This window comes from Larus michahellis, chromosome 4 (genome assembly GCF_964199755.1).
Source record: "Larus michahellis chromosome 4, bLarMic1.1, whole genome shotgun sequence".
NCBI lineage: Eukaryota > Metazoa > Chordata > Aves > Charadriiformes > Laridae > Larus > Larus michahellis.
The window spans coordinates 74,199,438-74,220,842 of record NC_133899.1 but is presented as its reverse complement, the minus strand read 5'-3'; the positions used below and the strand labels follow the sequence as shown (position 1 = coordinate 74,220,842).

Below are 21,405 nucleotides of genomic sequence, written 5' to 3'. Positions count from 1 at the left end.
AATTCTTAAATGCCACTACCAGAATTGCAAGCATTAAGGGTGAGTTGAAGCTGGAAGAAACTCTGAGCCTAGACCTATGTCTCTGGTTGGCACCAGGAGAAACTGGGAAGCGGTGGAACCTGCAGAGACCTGGTAGGAAACAGGGAAACACGCCACCTTTAAGACCTGTTTGGGGCCAGCAGTTGCAGGGGAGATCCAGCTCCAAACCAGGTCAGGGCTGGGCTGGCCTCCCCTGCCTCTCAGAAGCAGCTGGCTTTTGGCCAATACCAGTATGCTGGTCACACAGCTCGTTGGCAAGGGCTGATGCTTAATGCTAGCACTGTTCAGGCCAGCAGGAGCATGTGGGTATTGAAACCACTGTATAGTTTGCATGTAGAGTGGAAAAAAAAAAAAAAGAAAAAAAAAAGGCCTCAGCCACACAGACATGTTCAACCTGTCCTGGCTCAGGGGGAGGCCTGGTGTGCCAGGTGAGCATCTGCAAAGGTGTGGAGGGAGATGGGCAGGATGAACCCACCTGGAGCTGGGCCCTCTCCTCGGGGCTTTCATCTGCCAGAGAGAACACAAGCCTTGTGCAACTCCTGCCCTCTCCCATGCCCCGAGGATATGGGCTCTGGCATGCAGAGCCCGTGGACAGGATTTCTGCCTGAGGAGGAACTGGCACACTTGGGAGATGATCCAGTCATTTTAATGAAGCTGCCTGACTTGGTCAGAGACAGCTTTTGTGACTTGTGACTCCCATCTCATGACCACTCGATAGCTTCTGACAGCATTTAGGTTTGCCCCCCCATTGCTGCATGTAGAAGCAGCCCAGAGAGCAGCCACCCCCCTGTGGGAATCAGCTAACAGCATCCTCAGCTTCACCACCTGATGACAAGAGGCAGCTCGAGCCACAGTCAAGGTACACCCCCCACACGCTCCCCAAAACAGCCAGCACCAAGGTGGGAGAACTAGACACAAGACACAGCTTGACTGACAGGTACTCCAGTGGGCACAGACAGATTGACACCACGAACACAACACAGATGCCCGTCTAACCGTTTGACTGGCTTGTCGTCCAGCAGGTAACTGCCTAGCACTGACCCTTTCTTCAACAGGAGCTTTTTGCTCTGAGGCACCTGGAAGTTGAAAAGAGAAGGGATGAAGAATGCGATTAGGAGCCAGGAACCTGACCAGACCCAGTTCAACCACTCACCACCTCCACAGACCGCTTTGGGGAAGCAAGGCTGGAGCCCTTGCAGCCCCGCACCATGCCGTGGTAGTGCCCGCTGGCAGGCTTGAACAGAGGTGAGCACAGGGCTTGCTTTTCTCAGTTCAGCTCATTTAACTCATACAAGAAGGCATCACTGTTGCTGCTTTCCCCTTTGCAACAAAATCCATCAGAAATAGTGGTGCCCCGAACTGAACTCTTCCTCTAGCCACCCTGAGCTTTCATTTCTGTGGCTTGTTCTCCACTTGGTCTCACAGCTGAATCTCTCTTTCCCCACCTCCCTTTTTATTATGCTGATGTTTTGTGGGACAGACCAGTTGCCCCTTCCTCAGAAGGCACTAGTACCCCTCCTGCATGGTACTCACCCAGAACTGCACATGCACCATAGCAAAGGAAGGGGATCGTTCTGCAAAGGATTATGCACATACTCTGCCTTATACAAACGTCCCTCTCCATGCTTTCCACCTACTTACCTCAGACTACACACTTCCTACAGCCAGTGTTTACCAGCTCCCTAGAGAAGGGGAAAGCAGGACAACTCTTGCAACCCTCTTCCCCCCCACGTGGCAGCTTTGTCATCCTCAGCAGAGTCAGAGATGAGCAACTTGCCTGAGATCATACAGGAAAGCCTGTGGCAGAGAGAGGAACGACCTGACAGCTCCCCCAAATGCCATGCCAAAGCCTAGCCCTCCCACCCCCGAACAGACTGGCTAACTGCTCTGGCTACACACAGAAAACACAAAGTGAGAGACAGCGTGGCAAGGTGCCCACCGCCTCCGCACTGACGGGAAGGGAGATGTACTCACTCTGTAATTCTGGCGATTTCTGACATGTCCTTACAAGTTATTTCTAGGAGTAAAGGTGGGGAAAGAAGTTTGCAACCTGCCAGATCTGCCTCTGTCACTAGTTTTGAACTGACCAAACTACCTGCAGGCAGCTCCAGACAGGCCTTCCTTCATGCAGCCCACAGCCCAGGGAAGGACTACAAAGATTATTTCTTCAATAACCCCGGCTTATTTTAAAAGGCAAAAAAATAAGAAGCTGCTCTGTTGGCCAGAACTCCCAGGACACCTTTACTGCAAAGCGGTCCAACAAAAGGAGACACTCTGGACTCCACAGAGGACCTCACCCAACTAGGACCTTTGAGGGCAAAAAAACCCAACCACCCCAAAACACTTTTTACGTATAAAACTGGTGTTCAAGAGAAGCTCCAGCCACAGCAACAATCCAGCACGGAAAGGCTCACAACTGCAGAGTGCATATCTTCCAAGGTAAAGGACACCCAAGTGCATAACGACCCTTCGGTCATCACTGATACCAGGCTGTGGTTCAGCCAACCAGTTGTTCTCCAGTGGGGAAGGAGGAGGAAGTTTTCAGGGTTTGGGCTGGTTTGCTCATGGGCACTCTCTAGATGCACAGAAACAAGGAAATCACGTTACCGCCCACTGGAGCCAAGTTGCAACCTTCAAGTCACCTGCGGAGCAAAGGGACTCCCAGGCAATCTGCTATGGCACCACCCTACCTGGAGAGGAAACAGCCCGCAGAGTACGTACCTGGGTAAGAAAGGAGAAACAACGGGGCACGCTTGCCGTTGGCTCTGCCATGCTTTATTGGCCTGCCAGGTTTGGGTAACATTTGACTTTTCACCGGGATGGTAAAGGGACAGACGCAACGTCACAGCTGTACAACACACGATGGCAAGAATTCCACAACAACAGCAGCACACGTACAAGCATTTTGGATGGGAAAGATTCTGGTTTATCAGTGGGATAGGAAAAATTCTGGTTTATTAGTGAAATACAAATATGTGTCCAATGTAGTCAAAGTCCCAAAACACTCTTCACCATGAGCAGACATGAAAATCGCTCTGTCAACATACAGCATGCAAGCGTAACTCCATAGCCAGATGGGTCATGGGTGTGAAACTGAACCCGCAACTCCTGGGTCTTAAAAGCACCCAAGAGTGGTTTGCATACAGGCAGAAATAGCCACACATTGCTATCTGTGACCTATAGCCACTGGGGCAAAACAGTGCCCCACAGTGCCGGTGGGCCAGGGTCTGCCTACCCTGACAAGGCCAGAAACTCTTATGAAGAGCAAAGTATTAAGCTGGGCACTGAGAAGTGCAAAGGAGTAGCAGCTGGGTTGCTATCAGCCATGTACAGCCCAACTCCTCCTTCCAACCACTTCAAAGTCTTTGCTGTGAAAGAACCACTGTTCACCACACCTTAATTTCACAGAAATAACACAACCCTTCCCAGCACTAACAGAGGGCATTAAAGCCTTGGGTTTCTTTTTAGCCTGTAAAAGCATTGATAGTCTCTGGCAGAGAGAGTGTCACGCACTAGGGATCTCCATCAGAAGGCTGGAATCTCCTTTCTGCTGCTGCAGGGAAGTATTGCTATTGTCTCTCCCCCTTACTGTGGGACGGGCTGGACAGCAGATCTTCTGCAGGTGTGTGATGATAGCAGCATCTCTGCAATCCCCTGGAGCCCTGCTTTCCTGCACACTAAAACAAGAATGGCCAGCAAGATGTCCTGTCTGACAAAGGAAAAAACCTTACTCCAGTACAGGCGTCATCTGTCCAGCATGACACAGCCTTGCCGGATGAGCAATGGTGGTAGGAGGAGTTCACTCTGCTGCCCCATCCCTACTGGCAGCACAGGGAGAAGGGAGAAAGCGACTCCTCTGTACTATGACTCTCTCTGATAGGCTCTTTCTTAGGTTCACCTGCAACTGTCATTTTTCAGAGCAGCCCTAAGCAGGTCCTAGTGGGGGAAAAGGAGAAGAAAACAGAGTAGAAGCGGACAAGCTTTGCACACAGAGAGGTACATACCTGAACTGTGGTCTCCATGGGCCACCTGCCCCACCCACAGGAACCCAGAAACTGATGAAGCACTACGCATGAAAAGAGGAGAACAAACCATTCTCTTTGCCTACTTGCACTGGACTCTGCTACAGAGTGACTGTGTTTATTACTTCTCCAAGAGTGAGGAGGAAGCTCTGGTGCACACACACATACTTAGCAGCTTTAAAAATGGAGAAGAAAAAAAAAAAAAATCTTCTTTCAGATTCCAGAAACACATACACAAAGGCAGACACCTCACCTCCATCCAAAACAGCTAATGAAGTTATTTTATGCATCTACTGCTCCACTTGGAGAAAAAAATCCAGCCTCTCCCCAGCAGGGCATCTCGTCCCCTATCCGGGCATGATCCCTGTGCTTCCATTTACACACCAGCCAGGAAGTCTCTCAGCCTACCACTGCCTGTCCTCATGGCAAGACAGGTACTTCCAGATCTTCAAGTGGAGCATGGTGGCAGAGCCGGCAAAGACACATGGTGGCAGGGATGGGTCCAAGAAGAGCACAGAGCAGCCTTGCCAGGACATTTGGGAACACAAAGACTTTTTTTCACAAAAAAAATAGTAAGAATTAAAAACAGGTCACATATTCGTACTTATCTGGGAGACTGGGAAAGGCCAGACATGGAATGGACTTCTCCAGATGTTAGAGGCCCCGTTCTTTCTCCTAGCTCTCTGACACAAGGCTCACTACTGCACCTCCACCCCAGCAGAGTTCACAGGAATGGGGAGCTGCCCCAGAGGAACATCTGAAAACATCTGCTACAAACTCAAGGGGTCAGAGAAACTCCAAAACCTTCCCATGCCCCTCCACCCCCAGTCAGCCAGCAGCACATCTGGGAATCCATCTTCTTCCTCACCACCAGGGATGCGTCCAGCTTCACTCCCCTCCTTGCACGTGCCCAGTGCCTGTCACAACACATAGACCTCATGTGTGCAGCAGGCAGCCACCCACTGCAGCCCTGCACGGGGCTGTGTGACAGTCACAAGCTAACACGCCTTGGGTTAAACCTGGGCAGTTGGCAACTGCAACCAGCAGAGCTCGTCTCCAGCACGGGCAGAGAGGTGCTGCGAAGTCTGTATTAAGCACCACACCAGGCCTCATGAGCTCAGGTCATTGTCCCCCGTGGAAGTGACAGGCCCCCGAGTGGCGACAGCAACAGCAGCAGGTGAAAGGAGGGTGGTTGGGAATTGGGATTTTCTTTCTTAGACTAACCAGCTTCTTGGCTTCAAAAGCGTCTCGCTCATCTCGAAGTTTCTTGTTCATCTCTCTGCTCCAAAGTAAGACACAGGAGAGACACAATGAAGCACTCATCAAAAATGGAGCAAAAATCAACATTTGAAAGCTAGAACAGAAAGGGAGCTTGGGACACAGATAAAGGTGTTATTTATTGCCAGGCGCGTTGGGATTTCCATGTATCCCAGCTCAAGTAATGGGCTCCACATGGTCCCCTTAGTCAGCAGGAAAGACTAAATTCCTTCAGTGGAGGGATTACTTGGTGATATAACACAGCCTGTGCTCTGCCAGAGCTCGACAGATCTCACAACTCTGTCTGGACCTAGAAAAACAAGCAATGTCTGGGCACTGCTTGAATATGCTCCCAGTGGAGCGTATTCTGTGGGATTCTGCATTCTGTGGGAGAAAAGAGCACAGTGCTGAAACCTCATCCCCTTACACTTATGAGAAGTCAGGATTCCCCCCTGCCCTGTTCTTACCTGAGGAGCTCCAGCTGCCGAAGGAGGCTTTGTTTCTCTTTCTGCATATTCTTGGAGACTCTAAACACATCCCTGGGTGTAGGGGATTTTAAAAGGGGAAATAAGTTAACGGGATACAAAGATCCCTTTCTCAGGGACACTCATGGTATTCTCAAAGATAAGGGCCTGCCCTATGCTAGGAGGATTCCCGTTCCACCCCCCCCAAAAAAATTATATCACTCTTTTCCTGTGACATTGGAAGGATTTTTTTTGCCTCTGGGTTCGGTACTGGATGCAATTCGGTATCCTATAGAGTACTGAATTTTGTAGCCAGGGTGTCTGACTATACTTCTATTCTATTACTAAGGTTTTATAGTATACAAAATCTGGTACCTCATTGATTATGGGTAACTAAATTTGCACATTAACTGCATATGGTAGGACATCTGCAAAAACAAAAGCTGGTATGTCCTATAGTAGCAATGTTCTGTCTTAAAACTTTTTCCTTGTTTTGCTTTGCTTTTATTGTGAGAAGATTCTTCAAAACAAATCAGGTTAGACAAATTAATGACAAAACTGGCATAACTCAGATCCCTTCAGTGTTTTTTTGAGAAGCTTCCACACTCCTGGGGTCTAGCAACACTGTAATTTTCCTATTTTCTGCAATGATAGAGGATTAAAGACCAACTAGGTGTCAATCTGAGCACTAATCTAAGCTTTGAACAGCTTTCCATTTTTCAGATTTACGTTTGAATATAAGCACAGTTCATTGTTCCAGCAAACTTTACATTTAATGTTTTTTTTTACTGTGCCCCCACACAACAGATAAGATTGCCATACTTCTCATTTATAAAGTAAACGTTAAATAGCTTTTTATGACACATGGACCTACAACCTGGTCTAGTGGGAGGTGTCCCTGCCCGTGGAAGTGGGGTTGGAACTAGGTAATCTTTAAGGTCCCTTCCAACCTGAACCATTCTATGATTCTATGACTCAGAGGAAGCAGCACTGCCACAGAAGTTGGGATGGCTGGGTTATACCCCAGCTCTCCCACTCTCCTTCAATGCGAGAGCAGGCATCCCATTTTCTCCTTTCACACCCCAGTTTCCTCAGCTGCTAGAGATGGGAAGGATGCTCACTGCCATCTGGATCTGAAACATCCCAATGTTTTAGTTCAGTATTATTAGATTAAACCCAGAAACAGAAACACAAGTGATTAGAAGAGGATCTGTAGGAATTTTGTAGAGGCGATGGTGAGCTGGAAAATACGCAGAGGAGAAGCCTCCTTTAGGCCCAGGAACGTCTGTATTTTTTACAGTGCTTTTCTAGACAAACATCAATGAGCGTATTCATTTCCCACTAAACACAGGCAGGAGCAGGCAGTATCACTCCCTGTTTAGGCCCATAAGACCACTAGAATGTTACTTCTTTTCCTCAAGAAGAGACAGGCAATCCTCTGATGAGGCCACAGCTTCTAATTAGAGGTGTTTTTTAACTATTTGCCCACCCTTCCTTCTCTGCCTGGGTGCCTGCCCTGACACCCCCTTCCCTGCCCATTCCCACCTGTCCTTCTGCTCTTGTTCAAGCTGAGCCTCTTTTTGGAGCTTGTGTAATTGCCCCTTCACCGCTTCCAGCTCCCATTTGCTTTTCTCCAGCTCTTCCAGCAGGTTTTCATTCAGGTGCCGTAGCCTTTCATTCTGCACACGGGTCTCCAACTGCTCCGAGTTCAGAGACTGTAGCTGATGTTCCAGCTGCAATGAGAGAGAAGGAGGGGTTGGACACAGAGAGGAAGGGTTTTGTACAATCATGCCTGTAAAAACAGGCTGAAAAAGCAAATGTAAACAACAAGGCGGAAGGGAGGTCAACACTACTTAGGTCTACAGGACCACCAGTGGCACAGAGAAGGCAAAATCGGAAGCAATTATTTCTCATCATGCCAGCACTGGGGAGCAAGCAATGCAATTAGTCAGGCATAGCTGAGGAAGCGCTTCAGGCAGCATGAGGAACTTGTTGCTGTCTGGCATTGTAGAAAATCAGAGTGCAAATGAGGGTCAAAGGAGGACTGGAAAAATTTGGGCAGAAGCAGGAGTGTGTCTGTTGGGACTTATTAAACACAATTGTTGAAATGCATCCTCTAGTTTGGGGGCTTCCTGGGCCCATGGCTGCTGAAAGGGAGATGTATCAAGGTGCTAGGGGTATCTCACGCTACACCTGGAAAGTCGAGTGATTGGGTAGCCTTTACTACTGTTGGAGACAGGGCCTCAAGGCTAGAGATGTTGCTTAAATGCCACTGGGGCACAGATGCACTCTAGGCAGCGTAAGACCCCAGCACAACTAATAAACCTGATTTGGGAAGTTTAAAGCCTGCTGTCACATATTCAACCAGTGATGTGATTCCTCACAAGTGGCTGGCATAGTCTGGGAAAGAGTCACAAGACAGATACAGCAGTCAAATCCACCCATCTCAGATGACAAGTAGGGCATCGCAAGAAGAATCAGACTGACACTTCAGTATTTAGCCAGCCGTACCAGCTAAACAGGGCGCTCTGCTGAAGCTGGTGCCATGCAGAAATTGTGGTACCCATCTGAGAACTTACAGCCCCAAAATAAAATTATACAATCCATGCTTGCAACCAGAGAAGAACACCAGGAACCAGTTCTGACCAGTGTGGCCAGTGTGTCAGCCTCTACATTTATACCTTCAACTTACCTTTTCTCTCAGCCCACCTTCTCCCCCTCTCAAAGGGAAAGTAAAGCAGCACACTGTGGCACAAGATAAAGTGCTTTTTTCTTGTGACCCTGCTCTCTGCCAGCAACACACATACAACAGTCGTGAGCAGGAGTGAACAGAGCTGACCTTTCCTTGGTTCCTTGAAACTCAAGCCCCACATCTCTCCCCGCTGGGGCTACAAGCGCAAGTCACACCTAGCTTTGTCTGGAGACTTCCAGTCCTTTGGACCTCAAGGGAAATTTGAGCATGACCACATATATTGAGCAGTGGAGTTGAGACTAAGACACAGCAGCCGCAGCCTACAGCCTTTGGATCTTTCAATAAGCCAGGGGACAGGCTTTAAGCAAAGCACCTGCCCCTCCCTAAGAAATCTCTCTCACACACAACTCTCCCGTTTATGTTGTCTGTACTTGGAAGCGACACCATAGAATAGCACGATTACAATACTGGTCTTACACCACAAGGGGGACCTGATTAACCACATAACTCTCAGGCTTGTACTAAGCAACGAGCATCAGAAATGACCATTCGAGTAAGAATAAGTGTCCATATAGCCCAGTACTCTGCCTTGACCCCATAGCAAGAGGGGATGCTACCTGGGAAGAGCATGCCTAGACCCCTAACTATGGTCCATTCCCCACATACACCCCCTGGAGTATGAGCATCTATAGTCCCTGGACTAGGGATGTTAGAGGCCACATACCTGGCTATTCCTCCTTTTAATAAACATTTACGAGCCTGTTGTCCATTTGTTTGTCCAATCCATTTTTGAACTGCTGATACAGCCTGCCTCCTGCAGCAAAAAATCCAAAAGTTCACTAATCTCTGTGTAAAGGAGTAGGTTCTTCTAAATCGAATTCATACTGGTCTCACTGAGTGTCCCTCACCTCTGCTGTTGCAGGATTTAGAGGATAACGATTCTACATGGATATTATCCACCACCTTCCTGAGTCCATAAAGCTCACTTCTATCTTCCTCTCTCAGTCTCCTCCTCTCCAAAATCAAGTCTAGGCTGTCCTAGTTTCTCTTCCTAAGGCAGATGCTCCGTTACCTTCATACTTAAGAAGGACATAGTGGAGTTAGAGGAGACTAGAACTGCACACACCCATTGAGGCACATCAAGGGTGTGGGCAGCAGGAAAATGATGTCCCCTATCTTATTCTCAATATCCTTCCTGATCGCACCTAAGTTTTGCTGGATTTTGCAGCTGCTGCACAACGAGTTGATGATTTCAGAGAAGTGCTGTTTCATTCACATCGCAGATAGGTATCCAACTTGCATACCCCTGGTCGCCGGCATCTTACAGGTACTTCCTGTGCTTGTTTCTGGGCGGGTGTCATGTTTCAGTTCTCCAGACAAAAAGGAAAAAGATATCCAGAATGGACCATCCCATTCAAATGTCCATGCCAGGGCCGGCACGCTCCTTTGATCTTTTCTGTGATTGATTAATCAGTACGTCATTAGGTGCTGAAATGCGCATATAGAGTACGTACAGCCCTTAAGCGTCACAGAACTGTTCACTCTGGGTTATTCTGGAGCAACCAGAAAACACGAACTAGAGAAATTCGGCTCTTGTATGTCCATACACAGCTTGCTTTCACACCAGGAAAGGCTCCAGACTGGTAACTTCCAAATTTTTACTCTGTCTTCCTTGCCAAATAGTTATTGTACAACTGATAGGAAGATTGTGCCAAAAGAAAACAAAACAGATAAGAAAACGTGTGGACAAAACATTCACAGGAAGACATTACAGTTGAAGACAAACCAATCACTTGAAAAACCACTTCAACACCTTCAGAGACAGGAGAGAACTAGACTAGTAGACTAGCTAGTACCAACCCTCAGCAGATAAAAATGATTCTCAGTCAGAAAAGGTCTGATCAGAAAGACAATAGAAGGGGACATGCTTCTTTAAGAAGGATTTGGGTCCTGTTACCTTATTCTGGCGGTAGAGGATTTTCTCCAGCTCCTGCTCTTTGCTGCGCAGTTCCTTCTGGAGCAGATTACTCCTGTCATGTCTCAGTGCTTCCTGCAGAGGTAAAGATACACACCTGTGCATACAACACTCAGCACAGTAAGAGCTGTTCCTTGGCCAGATGAGCCACCACCTCTACTTCAGACCAGAGAAAGTCTGGCTTCAGCCAAGAGAGATGAAGTACCTGGCAGATCAGTCTCTCCCTTTCTGCTTTGATCTGTTGCTCCATTTCTTCATAAAGGCACCTGACTTCTCGGTCATGGTCCGTCTCCTTCCTACAAAAGGCAAGGTGCACGCAGGTCAGGAGGGAGGAGGAGAATACAGAAAGAAAACAGGAGAGGAGGGTGGAAACAGATTCTCATTAACAGTTATGTGGCATTGTGTGGGATTTTAACCAGACCAAATGTTATGCACAGGCACTAACGCAAAACAAACCCATGGGGATCCGGTCAAGATAAAGAGTAATTTTATCACAGCAAGAAAAATCTCTGCATCCTGTAACCCAGTCTCTCCTCGCATTTGAGGCAGCATCCAGCAAACAACCATGGTGTTGTCCTTACCGTTTCAATGCCTGTTCCATAGACTCCTTCTCATGATTCACCTCCCTTATGTATGACGAAACATGCAACAGAAACTCTTCAAAATTGGATAAGAGCTCTGGACGCTCCTTTCGTAGCCGAGCCCAGAGTTCCCGAATCTCACGTGGACTGGAGCAAGCATACAAGAGAGAAGGAAAGCAAATGAGTTTCTGTGTCATCTTATGGAATGTTATTCCAACTCCAACATGCACTCGGGACAGACAAACTGCCCTTCTCCTGTGATGACCTCCATTACATCATCATAGGAAAGAGGGGAGTTGGACAGTGACGGAGCATGCATGTGCAGTGAGATCTAATGCAAGGTTAAAATAAAGGAAGTCATCTGAAAGAGGCAAAGGAAATTCTAGGAGGCAAACCTGGAATGATTATTTTTCAAGTATTCAGCAATAATAGATTTGTTGTCTAACCCAAGCCTCGAAGAAATGAACATTCAGCAAATTTGCTGTGAGCTATGGTCAAGCAGCAAACTGTTACAGCCCAGGGATTTTAGCATACATCTCACGGGTGTTGCTCTCACACCAGAACTGTACTGGTGGATGCCACCATCCCTGTTATTTATTTATTTTACAGGTTTGGAAACTGAGGCACAAAAAAAAGAAGCAAGTTTGCCCAGGTGTCACATCAGGATAATAACGGAGGAAGCCCTGGAAAGTCTTATTTTTCTGAACCTTCAATATTGATTACACTGTTTTGGCATTTAATTCATTGTAACTTGAACACAGCACTTACAAACTGACTCTTCCCAAAACAGTCTTATAAGCTTCCAGACATCACTTCATGTTTTAAATCCATTAAATGCTTTGGAGGAACTACTTTGAAACGTACAGAATAATTAAACCTATAGACATTATCAAAGTAGGCATTTTTCTTTATCTATGTATTTGTCTCCCTTAATATTTTTTGTGAGAAAACAAACTAAAAGAACAACCAAAAAGCTCTTGATTCCCCTGCCACCATTGCATCATAGCCTCCTTGTTCTGTCCCAAGTTGAAAAAGTTACTAGCACTTCATCAAAATCAGTGTTTTAAGATAACAGAACATACTAATTCCCATTAATAAAAAAGCCATTTCTTTCTAGCAAAACCAGTGAAGATAGATAGTTCAGATTCCTGCTCCAATCCCAATTAGCTTCTGGTTTATATTACTACTTTACAACAGCTGGCTTGGCACAAAGGCACGACATGAAGTAGCTACTGAACTCATTGCATAAAACTGCAAGTAAGCGTTCAAAATAAAACATAGGATAATTCCACTTTAAGACTTGATGCTTCTCACAGAAGAATTATAAACACCAGAGGCTATTTTTCTAGAACAGTAATATGTTCTAGAAAATGTCTAGAAAATGACACTTTCACAGTGTCATTCCAGTATTTGGGGCATAACAGCTTTCCAGAATTTTTCAGGACAAGGGAAATTGTTTAGCATTAAAAAAAAAAAACAAAAACCAACCAACCATGCAGGTGTTCCACATAACAGTGCAAACAAGAGCAACAACAACAAAAAAATCTGTTTCACAACAGATGCAGCTCTGAAAGCAGCAAACTCCTTCATTCTCAGCTTCTGTCTCCAATGCTGTTTGTCTCCTGCCGCTACCCGGACTGCTCCCTGCAAACTGGCAACACTGTTGGACTACGATGCCTGAAAAAAAGGGTTGCCACAGATGCTGTTGGGCACCCCAGCCCCAGCAGATGTGCATCAGTAAGAACCACATCTTCTACGCATAATGCTTCACTTGGGAAGGCTCTAAAAAAACGACTGGATGACACTAGGGACAACAAACTCTACTGGGGCCACATGCAAGGGCATTAATATCAAATTTCAAGGTTCCGGTGAGCATCCCTTGCCCAGGTTAGCCTTTCACACTCTTCAAGATCAGCCCAGTCCCAAACAGCCCCTTGAGCACACATCTTTCACAGAGATTCTTAGGACTAAGATTTCCTCAACATGTGTGAACACTCAAACACCATTTTGGAACAGAGAGCACACTCATCCTCCTTACCTTGTCTAACCCTCACATGCCTCTTTTCATTTGCTGCACGCAGATGGGCTTCCACCAACTGCTACATTTTACAGCTGTAATATGAACTTTAGTTTGGGAAACTCTTTGTGAAAAGCACTGCACTAAAAGTAATTGTAAACTGATGAGAACACTCAGACTTCACTGCATTTGTTACCAAGCATCTGAAAATCCAAGACAGCAGTAGAGAAAGTCCAAGCAGTTCTTCAGAGAGCAAGCGGCACAGTTCACCTCTTTGGTCTTTGCTGGTACTTTAAAGTTTTGGTATCGCAATATCAAAACAGGGTAGAAGTAATGCCATGCGACTCCCCTACTTACTCGTCAAACATGTGGGCTGCTCCGAGCTGCTCCATCATAGAACAGAATCGTTTCTCTTCATCATCATCTGCTGGGTCCAAGTCATCTGACCAGCCTGACTCAAAGGTTTCCTCGTGTCTGGAGTGATCCATTCTCCCAGCCCCTTGACACAATTCAATCCCTATTAACTTTCCTGGTGTAAGGAGAGAGGAAGAAGGAGAGTAAAGTAAAATTGGATGTCATTTAATAAGCTGCTATTTAAATGGCAGCCCAACAGAGCTCCATGAGAAGCTGCCTGCACGCTGCTGGTGTGGAATACAGCTCCTGGTCAGTAAAGAGCCTCCGTTCTGATGTCCTGAGTGATGTCAGCATCCAGTCTGCAATGCTGGGACTGAAACTGGCTCCCAGCCCTGGCTGTTAGGGCTCTGCTCACATCTGTGTGAAGATGACCTACCACCCACGGCCTTGGATTCTCAACATGCGAAGCATGCGGCTTTAGGTCACTTCACTCCCATAGAGCAGCACTGTGGGTTCAGTTGCCGATGATCCCACAAGCTCCCTCCGGGACTGCAAGCCCGGCACTGAATAACACCATGCCTCAGTCACACAGCTTAAAAAAAAGTGAGGAGATCAATACTCTTCCTTTCTCATGTGCTATGTCTGTTCTGATTTAAGTGCTATGGGACAAGGACCGCCTCTTGCTAGGATTGTGTAGAATCTCTGAACAAAACAAACTTACCTTCCAAACAACCCCTCCTGCCCCATCCCACGTACAGATGGCTTCCAGCTATCTGGATCCTGTTTCATGCTGAGACAATAACACCATGAGAACTTCATGCTATGCAAGGCATGTGACAAATACTGGTGCTGGGAACAAATTCTTCTCAAAGAAACAAATCAAGCAATCCTATCCATAACTCAGGCCTCCATCCTGTATACAGAGGTCAGACCTCCATTAGCGGCTACTCATCCTTTCCAAAACACATCTGCTTGGTTCAAAAGGCAGAAATGACATCCCAGCTACAGGGCCAGGAGCCAAGGATGTTCAGAGCATGGATGAGAATATTAAGCTGCTTTAAGGGGAAAAATATCTACTATTTGTGTACCTAGAGTCACTTCACTTGACCGCTTCTTAGCTCCGTATGTCCAGAACCTAGACACTTCTCTGCCACTCTTAAGATGTGCTGTAAAAGAACTTGCAGTAAAAAAACTTGCAGTGTGGAGATACAGGTCCTATTCAGCTTAAAACCTGAGGATCAGGCAGTTAATTAAGAAGATGGTCTTAGATTAGGCACTTTGGGTGTCTGCTTTAAAGAAAGAGTCATTATCTCTCATTATCTCTCTTTTATAGCTGGGAAAATTGAGCTAGAGAATTAGCTGAAGATTGTTTTGACACTGTAGAAGGACCTCAGATTGCTTGAAATTGAACATTTTAAAGTATGCTCTTTTGTCAGTTGTGCAGATGCACCCTGTAACCTCTCAGACGCCATGCGAGGAGCCCTCTCAAGAAGCAGAGTTGATTGCAGCTTGAACTGCTTCCCTTGATTTCCCCCCTGCACACTCCAGAAGGAAGACGGCAATATGCCAGACTAAACTCTTCAGTTAGGGGCAAAGTCTGAAAAGGATTTCAATAAAGCCAGACACAAAGAACAACCATAAAGAAAAGAAACACAGAAATGAAGTGTTTTGCTGGAACAAGTGCCACAGAGCCAGGCTACCAACAGAGGGTGGTCCTTGACAACTGGTGGCTAACACGAAGAGAAATCTTGCCTACCTCTGCCAGCAATGGCACTGAAGCAGGTACCCTCATGATGTCCATCTATGGCTATGGCTGGGACAAATGCCTCAATAAGATTTGGGAATAACCAAGTCATAACACAGAGGGCGCCGTCTATGTCAAGGTGGCCAAATGGCACCCATTCACCGTCTACTCTGCTCTCTACTCTGCTCTGGTGAGATCCCACCTGGAGTACTGCATCCAGCTCTGGGGCCCCCAACATAAGAAGGACATGGACCTGCTGGAGCAGGTCCAGAGGAGGGCCACAAAGATGACCAGAGGGCTGGAGCACTTCTCCTATGAAGACAGGCTGAGAGAGTTGGGGTTGTTCAGCCTGGAGAAGAGAAGCCTCCGGGGAGACCTTATAGCAGGCTTTCAGTACTTAAAGGGGGCCTACAGGAAAGATGGGGAGGGACTCTTTATCAGGGAGTGTAGCGATAGGAAAAGGTGTAACAGTTTTAAGCTGAAAGAGGGCAGATTTAGATGAGGTATTAGGAAGAAATTCTTTACTGTAAGGGTGGTGAGGCACTGGAACAGGTTGCCCAGAGAAGCTGTGGCTGCCCCATCCTTGGAAGTGTTCAAGGCCAGGCTGGATGGGGCTTTGAGCAACCTGGTCTAGTGGGAGGTGTCCCTGCCCAGGGCAGTGGGGTTGGAACTAGATGATCTTTTAAGGTTTCTTCCGATCCAGCACTGGGCAGAAAAGCCCACACTCCAGAGATGACTCATTTCTGGCAAAGGCAACTGGAGACAGTTGCTGAGAGGCATATTTCTGTCCCCTCACCTAATGAAGGTCCTTATCCAGATGGACAACTGTGGATCACATGGCTAGATACAGACTGCAGTATGTACCATCTCCAGTAGGAGATGTTCAGAAGCTGGCTCTACCAGGTAGGCAGGTAACAGTTGTAGAAGGTGGCAACGCAAAGGCTCAGGAAGGGGGACAGCACCATTGCACACACACCTTCTCCAATGTTATTCACATAAGCATGAGGCATTGCTGGTACAGCTTCAGCAGAAGCACTGCACTTTCTGTCTTACCAATGTAAAACATCGTGCCACAGATGGGCTTTTTCATTCCTCTGCCTCTGTGCAGTCCTTACCTAGTCCCATGCTGAACTCCACGGGTGTCAGATATCCATTATTGTTCTGTTCCAGGCTGTCAAAAACAGCCTCCAGCTGTTCAAGGGTTAGGGGGAGCTCACTCTGAAGCCGCTGCAGAGACAAAAGAATGAACAAAATTAAGAGATGACTCAAGTCTTCCCTGTGACTAGCTCCTGTCCCTGCTGTCCTCAGCTTTGGCCCACAGTGATGTGCCCTTTCAGCACTGCATCCTGGTGAGTAAGCGACCGTCTGCAAGTACAGATGAGCAATGACACAAATACCTGTTTGGGCCCACTGATACGGCAATGCTTTCCACTACTGGATGATTCAACCAGGACTGCAGAGAAGGAGCTTCAGGTTATTTTGTTTGGAGGGAGCTCAACCCTCTTCCTCCCTGACTTCAGAACCATTGCCTCTAGTTCACTGCCTGCCTCTCTCCACCCCTGCCCAAGCCCTGCCCAAAGGTGGCTGCCCCCAGGGCACTGACAGCTTCCTGTGACCACTGCTGCTCCCAGGAGAGCTCTCTATGGGCCCATCAGGTACCAGCTCCACCTCTTCGACCAGAGAGAGAGGACAGACTTGTGGGTGTCTGGATTCAGTTCACAGCTCTTGCAGGAAATCTCGCAGATCATAAACAAAACATTCAGTCCATAACAGAGAGTTAACTTTCTTCTGTCATCTTCCACCTCTTGGGACAGTATCACTATTCCCACAGCACAGGCAAGGAGCAGAGAGACTTCCCTTCATAATACGTGTGTAGAGCACCTAGCATGAAGGGCACCCAAAGAAGCTTCCAAATAACAAGTGGTGTGGACTAAAACCTCACTATTGCCTGTTAAACGTGCAGGTTTAGATAAAAGCTTAATAAATATTTATTAATGTAACCATACAAAATTAGGCATCACACAACCCAAAACAAAGTGAGTCAATAATTAAACCAGCATAGACCTGCCAAGTGTTAATTACAGATGGAAGAAGAGATGAGACAGAAGAAAACAAATCTGCATGTAACCTTCCTGATAAATCATTAAAACAAAACTCACAAAGAACTACAGAGATTCTGTTAATAAATACTGTTTCTAACAGAAAGCAGCAAAATGCATTATACTAGAGCAAAGTTGAAGTTCAGGCCTACAGTGAGTTTTTGAGATCAGGCTTTAGCTATGATTGAGACAAAACAGTTATACATCTTTTTTTGTTAAGAAGCTGGTGAATTTTTTTTTCACTGTTGACTGTGTTTTGGGGTGGTGGTAGTTGTTTTGTTTTGTTTTTTTTTTAATTAAACCAAAGATTTTTTTCTCCCCAGATTACCCATCCACTGCATGCTTAATGTTTGTAGGAACTCTTGCGAATTTTTTTATTTTATGCATTCCTTAAAAATTTGGAATTGCAGTCCTACTTATTCCAAGAATTCCCTGGAGGTCCAAGGTGCTTCTGGGATTTTTGGTTCCTAGCAGCTGGCTGTGGCAGAATTTGCCTACCAGAAATCTGAATGTGACAGAGTCCACATGCACACCCACGCTTGCCAAAAAGAAAGACTTGTCACATTCTCCCCTCTTCTGCCACTCATGACTTTACAGCTCCTCCCAGGAAAGGGGAAGGATTTTTTCCCTCACCTGCATGTCCACCTTGGTGATAAAACCCTTCTCGTCCTTGTCACACAGCTGGAAGAGCTCCCTTGCCTTCTCGAGCATCTCCACCTGCACATCTTCCAATTCGCTCATTTGGTTGGAGGGAGAGGCACCAGCAGCCACCCCATCCTCCTCATCCCCTTCCTCTTCTCCTTCCCAGCGGACGTATCCCAGGAGCGCTCCCCTCTGGTTCTCCATCTTCTCAAAGTCTTTTTGCCCAGGTCAGGAGCAAATAGAAGAACTGCAGTGCAGGAAACAGAGAAATCCCAGTCAAACACGACCCTCCACTTCCATCCCACGCATCATCTAGTTATATGCCTTTTTGATTTGAAAGAAGAATACCCAGCCCCCATATCTGTTACTGAGGGAAGGTGGGGGGGGAAGACAGACAGTGTGCAGAGAATTTGCGTGAGAGGTACACACCATACATAGGTACACACTGTGCACAACATGGGCATAACCAAACCTACCACACAGCTGTAACCCTCCACACTGTGAGGGGGTCCAGACCCTACAGTGAGCAAGGATGCTCTTTTGCCATCTCTCCTCCTCAGGTTCAGACCTACAGGCCAGTCAGAGGTCTCTGCTGTTGAAACCCAGGTGCCAAGGGAAGGTTTCAGGGGAAATTAGAGGATGGGAAGGGAATACTAAAGTACACAGGTAAATCCACATGGGAGCACGGTGACAGTCTTGTGACCCGAGACGGGGGTTCGAACACCGTGAGCAGGGCCACCTCCCAGCTCTCGCACAGCTCCCTGGATACCCTGAGCACAATGCTTCTCTCTAGACTTGGTTCCTCTGGTCATAACTTGTGCTTTTCCTCCTCCTGTTGCTTTTCTGCACCTTTGAACACCAAACTTGCACCACAACTGCAAGAACATCCAGAGCTGGACAAAGGCAGAGAGGAAGAAGATCTGTGCAACTGACAGAGGAAAGAGAAGAAGGAATGTCTCTCCCAGCCCTCTCCTGCCCAGGTCCCCTAGCTGGCCTTCCACCTCCGACATTTTCTTGTTAACACTTCCCAAATAGTAACTCCATCTCCTTTCATGGTATTACAGCACAAATAAAGGTCAGACAATTCCTACACTGGGAAAAATTTAATTAGCTGGGAACTCCTGTCCCCTTTGCCTTCCAGCCTCTGTTATGAGAGCTCGTAAGCTGCCAAACAGAATTTTAATCTGAAATGTTCACCTTTATAGGAAGGAAACTACACGACTATGGAGACATTTCAGAGGCCAAAGAAAATAATTCCCATTACTTACAAATACCTAAACCAAAAAGGCTAGGAATGAGAGCACCCCCTTAAGCACAGCTCTGTGATTGTAAAGATGCATACAACACATCCCTACCCCAACCCACCTCCCGACTTACTGATGCTGTGTAACGCCTTCCAGACAGCTTTTCTTCAGCAACATCACTGCATTTTTTAAGCCTTGTTGCACTGATTGCTTTAGACTTCTCCTTCTGCAGATCTGCGTTCTGCATTGCAGGGCAGCAGTGAGCTGTGCAAGCAGGCTGAGAGCAGATTTAAACAGTACTAGACAAAGAACGCTTGAAGGTTGGTTTGTTTTTTTTTTTTTCTTTTTTTTTTAATCTCCAAGAAATTCAAAGCCACGTACAGATGCCGTGATAACAAACAAGTTAATTCTGTTTGCACTCTTAGTACAATGGGAGGATAAAGAGCATGATGGCCCGTAAGAGTGTCACATGCGAGAACTATATGAAGCTGACACAAAAGGAGAAGGCAATTACGCACCACGCTATTTGACTCTGTTTATTACTGCTGGTTCGTGAGCCAGAGGGTGGTTCTGCTTCAAAGAACAAGCAGAACGCTTCACTCCCCCTTTCAAATCAGTGTTTTTTCAGGGCACCTCCGTCTAGCGGCACCTGAGAAGATACTTATTTGAAACTCTGCAGAAAACTACCTATAAATAACACTACCTATTATATATGTTTCTAGTCAAGTAGATACTCCTGTCAAGCACTAGACACAGAGGTGGACACAAACTTTGGCGCATACTGCAGAGGAAAGGAGGGAAGAAAGCATGAAAAGTGAGAAGGCACGGGGGTGTCTTTCTTTCTTGCTCTTTTTCAAACAAATCCTCCTACCAAGCTTTTTTTTGTGTTATGGAGCCAACACAGCAAAATTTGGAGACTAAAGCTTGATTCTCTCCATTAGCTGGACAGTCAGCTTGCTTCTGATGGCAAGTCTGTATGAGTTAGTAGTAAAGAAGTTGGAAAGAACCCCAGCTTACTTTTCACATTCAAGTAAAAGTTGCAAAGATGGCCTTGAAAGGAAAAAAAAAAAAAAAAAGATGCAAATATGCTGCGTAGATTTTACAGGTGATTACAGTAAGGAATCATATAGCCCAACTGATGAATGATAATTATTGGCTGCTACAGGCCACCTTGCTGAAGCTTTTTGCCAGATCCTTTCCTTCCGTGAAGACACAGTCTCAGCACAAGCAGCACCCTGAACTAGATGGTGAGTGCAGGCGGCAGCATGGGGGAAACGAAATGGGAGTTCAAAGCAAAAGCCACAACAGGATTGCAGAAAACAGCCACAAGAAGAAAGAGTGCAAATAAGCAAAACGTTTTCTAAAACATCCGTCTAGCTGCCTAAGAAACACTGAGATCCCCAGAAGATCTTACTTTCTTGTTAGCAGCTTTGTCGTTTCTATTTCAAAACCCAGAGCAGCCCACGCAGACGACGTCTCCTCAGCTCTGCTGCAGCAAACAAAAGGTTGTATGAGGATGTTCTGTTCTCTCTTGAAGACACATTTGCCAAGCTGAAATTGGACCCATTACATCCCTACCTCTAGCATCTCCTCATTTATCAAAAGCCCAGCTGTACTGTAGCTCTCAAACATTGGCTGAGCTAAAAGCCTCTTAATTAGAAGAGTTGGGAGCCTGACATGGACAAGAGTCTGAAAGGATTTCACTCACGTGTAAAAGACCAAGCCCATTAATTCAATGTTTTGAGTGCAGAGTCTCTCGTTCAAGCTGCTTCAAGCGGCTTCAAGCCAGATGTGGCTCTGGCAATGGTGAGATAGCACTTGTAGCACTTGCTGCACAAAGTGGCAAATAAGGGAGAGCCCCAATAAACAAAATACACTGCCGATCTGATGGACTTCTCTCTCAGAGGCCTTTGAGAAGCCTTTTTGTCTCCATCCCCATCTGTAAGGGCATTGCATGGTATAAATGTGGATGAGGCACAAAGCAGATCTCAGTCTAACAAGTGCTGTCATACCTTCCTCAGTTACAGATCAGCACTGCAAACTACTGGGGAAGCAGCCTCATCAGCAAGATGCAGAACATCACTGAAGAACAACTTTGAAAGAAGCTGAGGTCATTAGAGTACTAGAACTGGGGACTGGTACCCAAAAGTGAGGCAAACAGAGCTGGCTTGGGTGCAGAAAGATCAGCTTAGGAAGAGCCATGCTTGCCTAACACAAGTAGAGAAGACAGGCATGGTCATCTTATGCTTTTCCTAAGTCAAACCAGCCTGGCTTC

General features: G+C 46.6%; 1 protein-coding gene across 13 annotated transcripts in view; it reads right to left on the bottom strand.

The window, feature by feature from the left end:
* The window catches only part of CRACR2B (calcium release activated channel regulator 2B), a 48,220-nt gene that overhangs the window by 10,331 nt on the left and 16,484 nt on the right, over positions 1 to 21,405 (bottom strand). For 10 of the 13 annotated variants that reach the window (XR_012586811.1, XR_012586808.1, XR_012586810.1 and 7 more), the window contains 10 exons: positions 17,878 to 18,133; positions 16,261 to 16,372; positions 13,405 to 13,576; positions 11,031 to 11,177; positions 10,655 to 10,745; positions 10,432 to 10,524; positions 7,328 to 7,515; positions 5,786 to 5,857; positions 5,286 to 5,340; positions 1,036 to 1,115 (listed from right to left, as the gene is read on the bottom strand). Coding sequence is in view for 9 of the 13 variants with exons in the window: in XM_074585606.1 (XP_074441707.1) it covers positions 1,036 to 1,115; positions 5,286 to 5,340; positions 5,786 to 5,857; positions 7,328 to 7,515; positions 10,432 to 10,524; positions 10,655 to 10,745; positions 11,031 to 11,177; positions 13,405 to 13,576; positions 16,261 to 16,372; positions 17,878 to 18,090 (1,223 nt within the window). In the remaining 4 variants the exon portion in view is untranslated. Of the gene's footprint in view, positions 1 to 1,035; positions 1,116 to 5,285; positions 5,344 to 5,785; positions 5,858 to 7,327; positions 7,516 to 10,431; positions 10,525 to 10,654; positions 10,746 to 11,030; positions 11,178 to 13,404; positions 13,577 to 16,260; positions 16,373 to 17,877; positions 18,134 to 21,405 lie in introns of all 13 variants that reach the window. The other 3 variants (XM_074585603.1, XM_074585604.1, XM_074585605.1) reach the window with 1 other exon arrangement.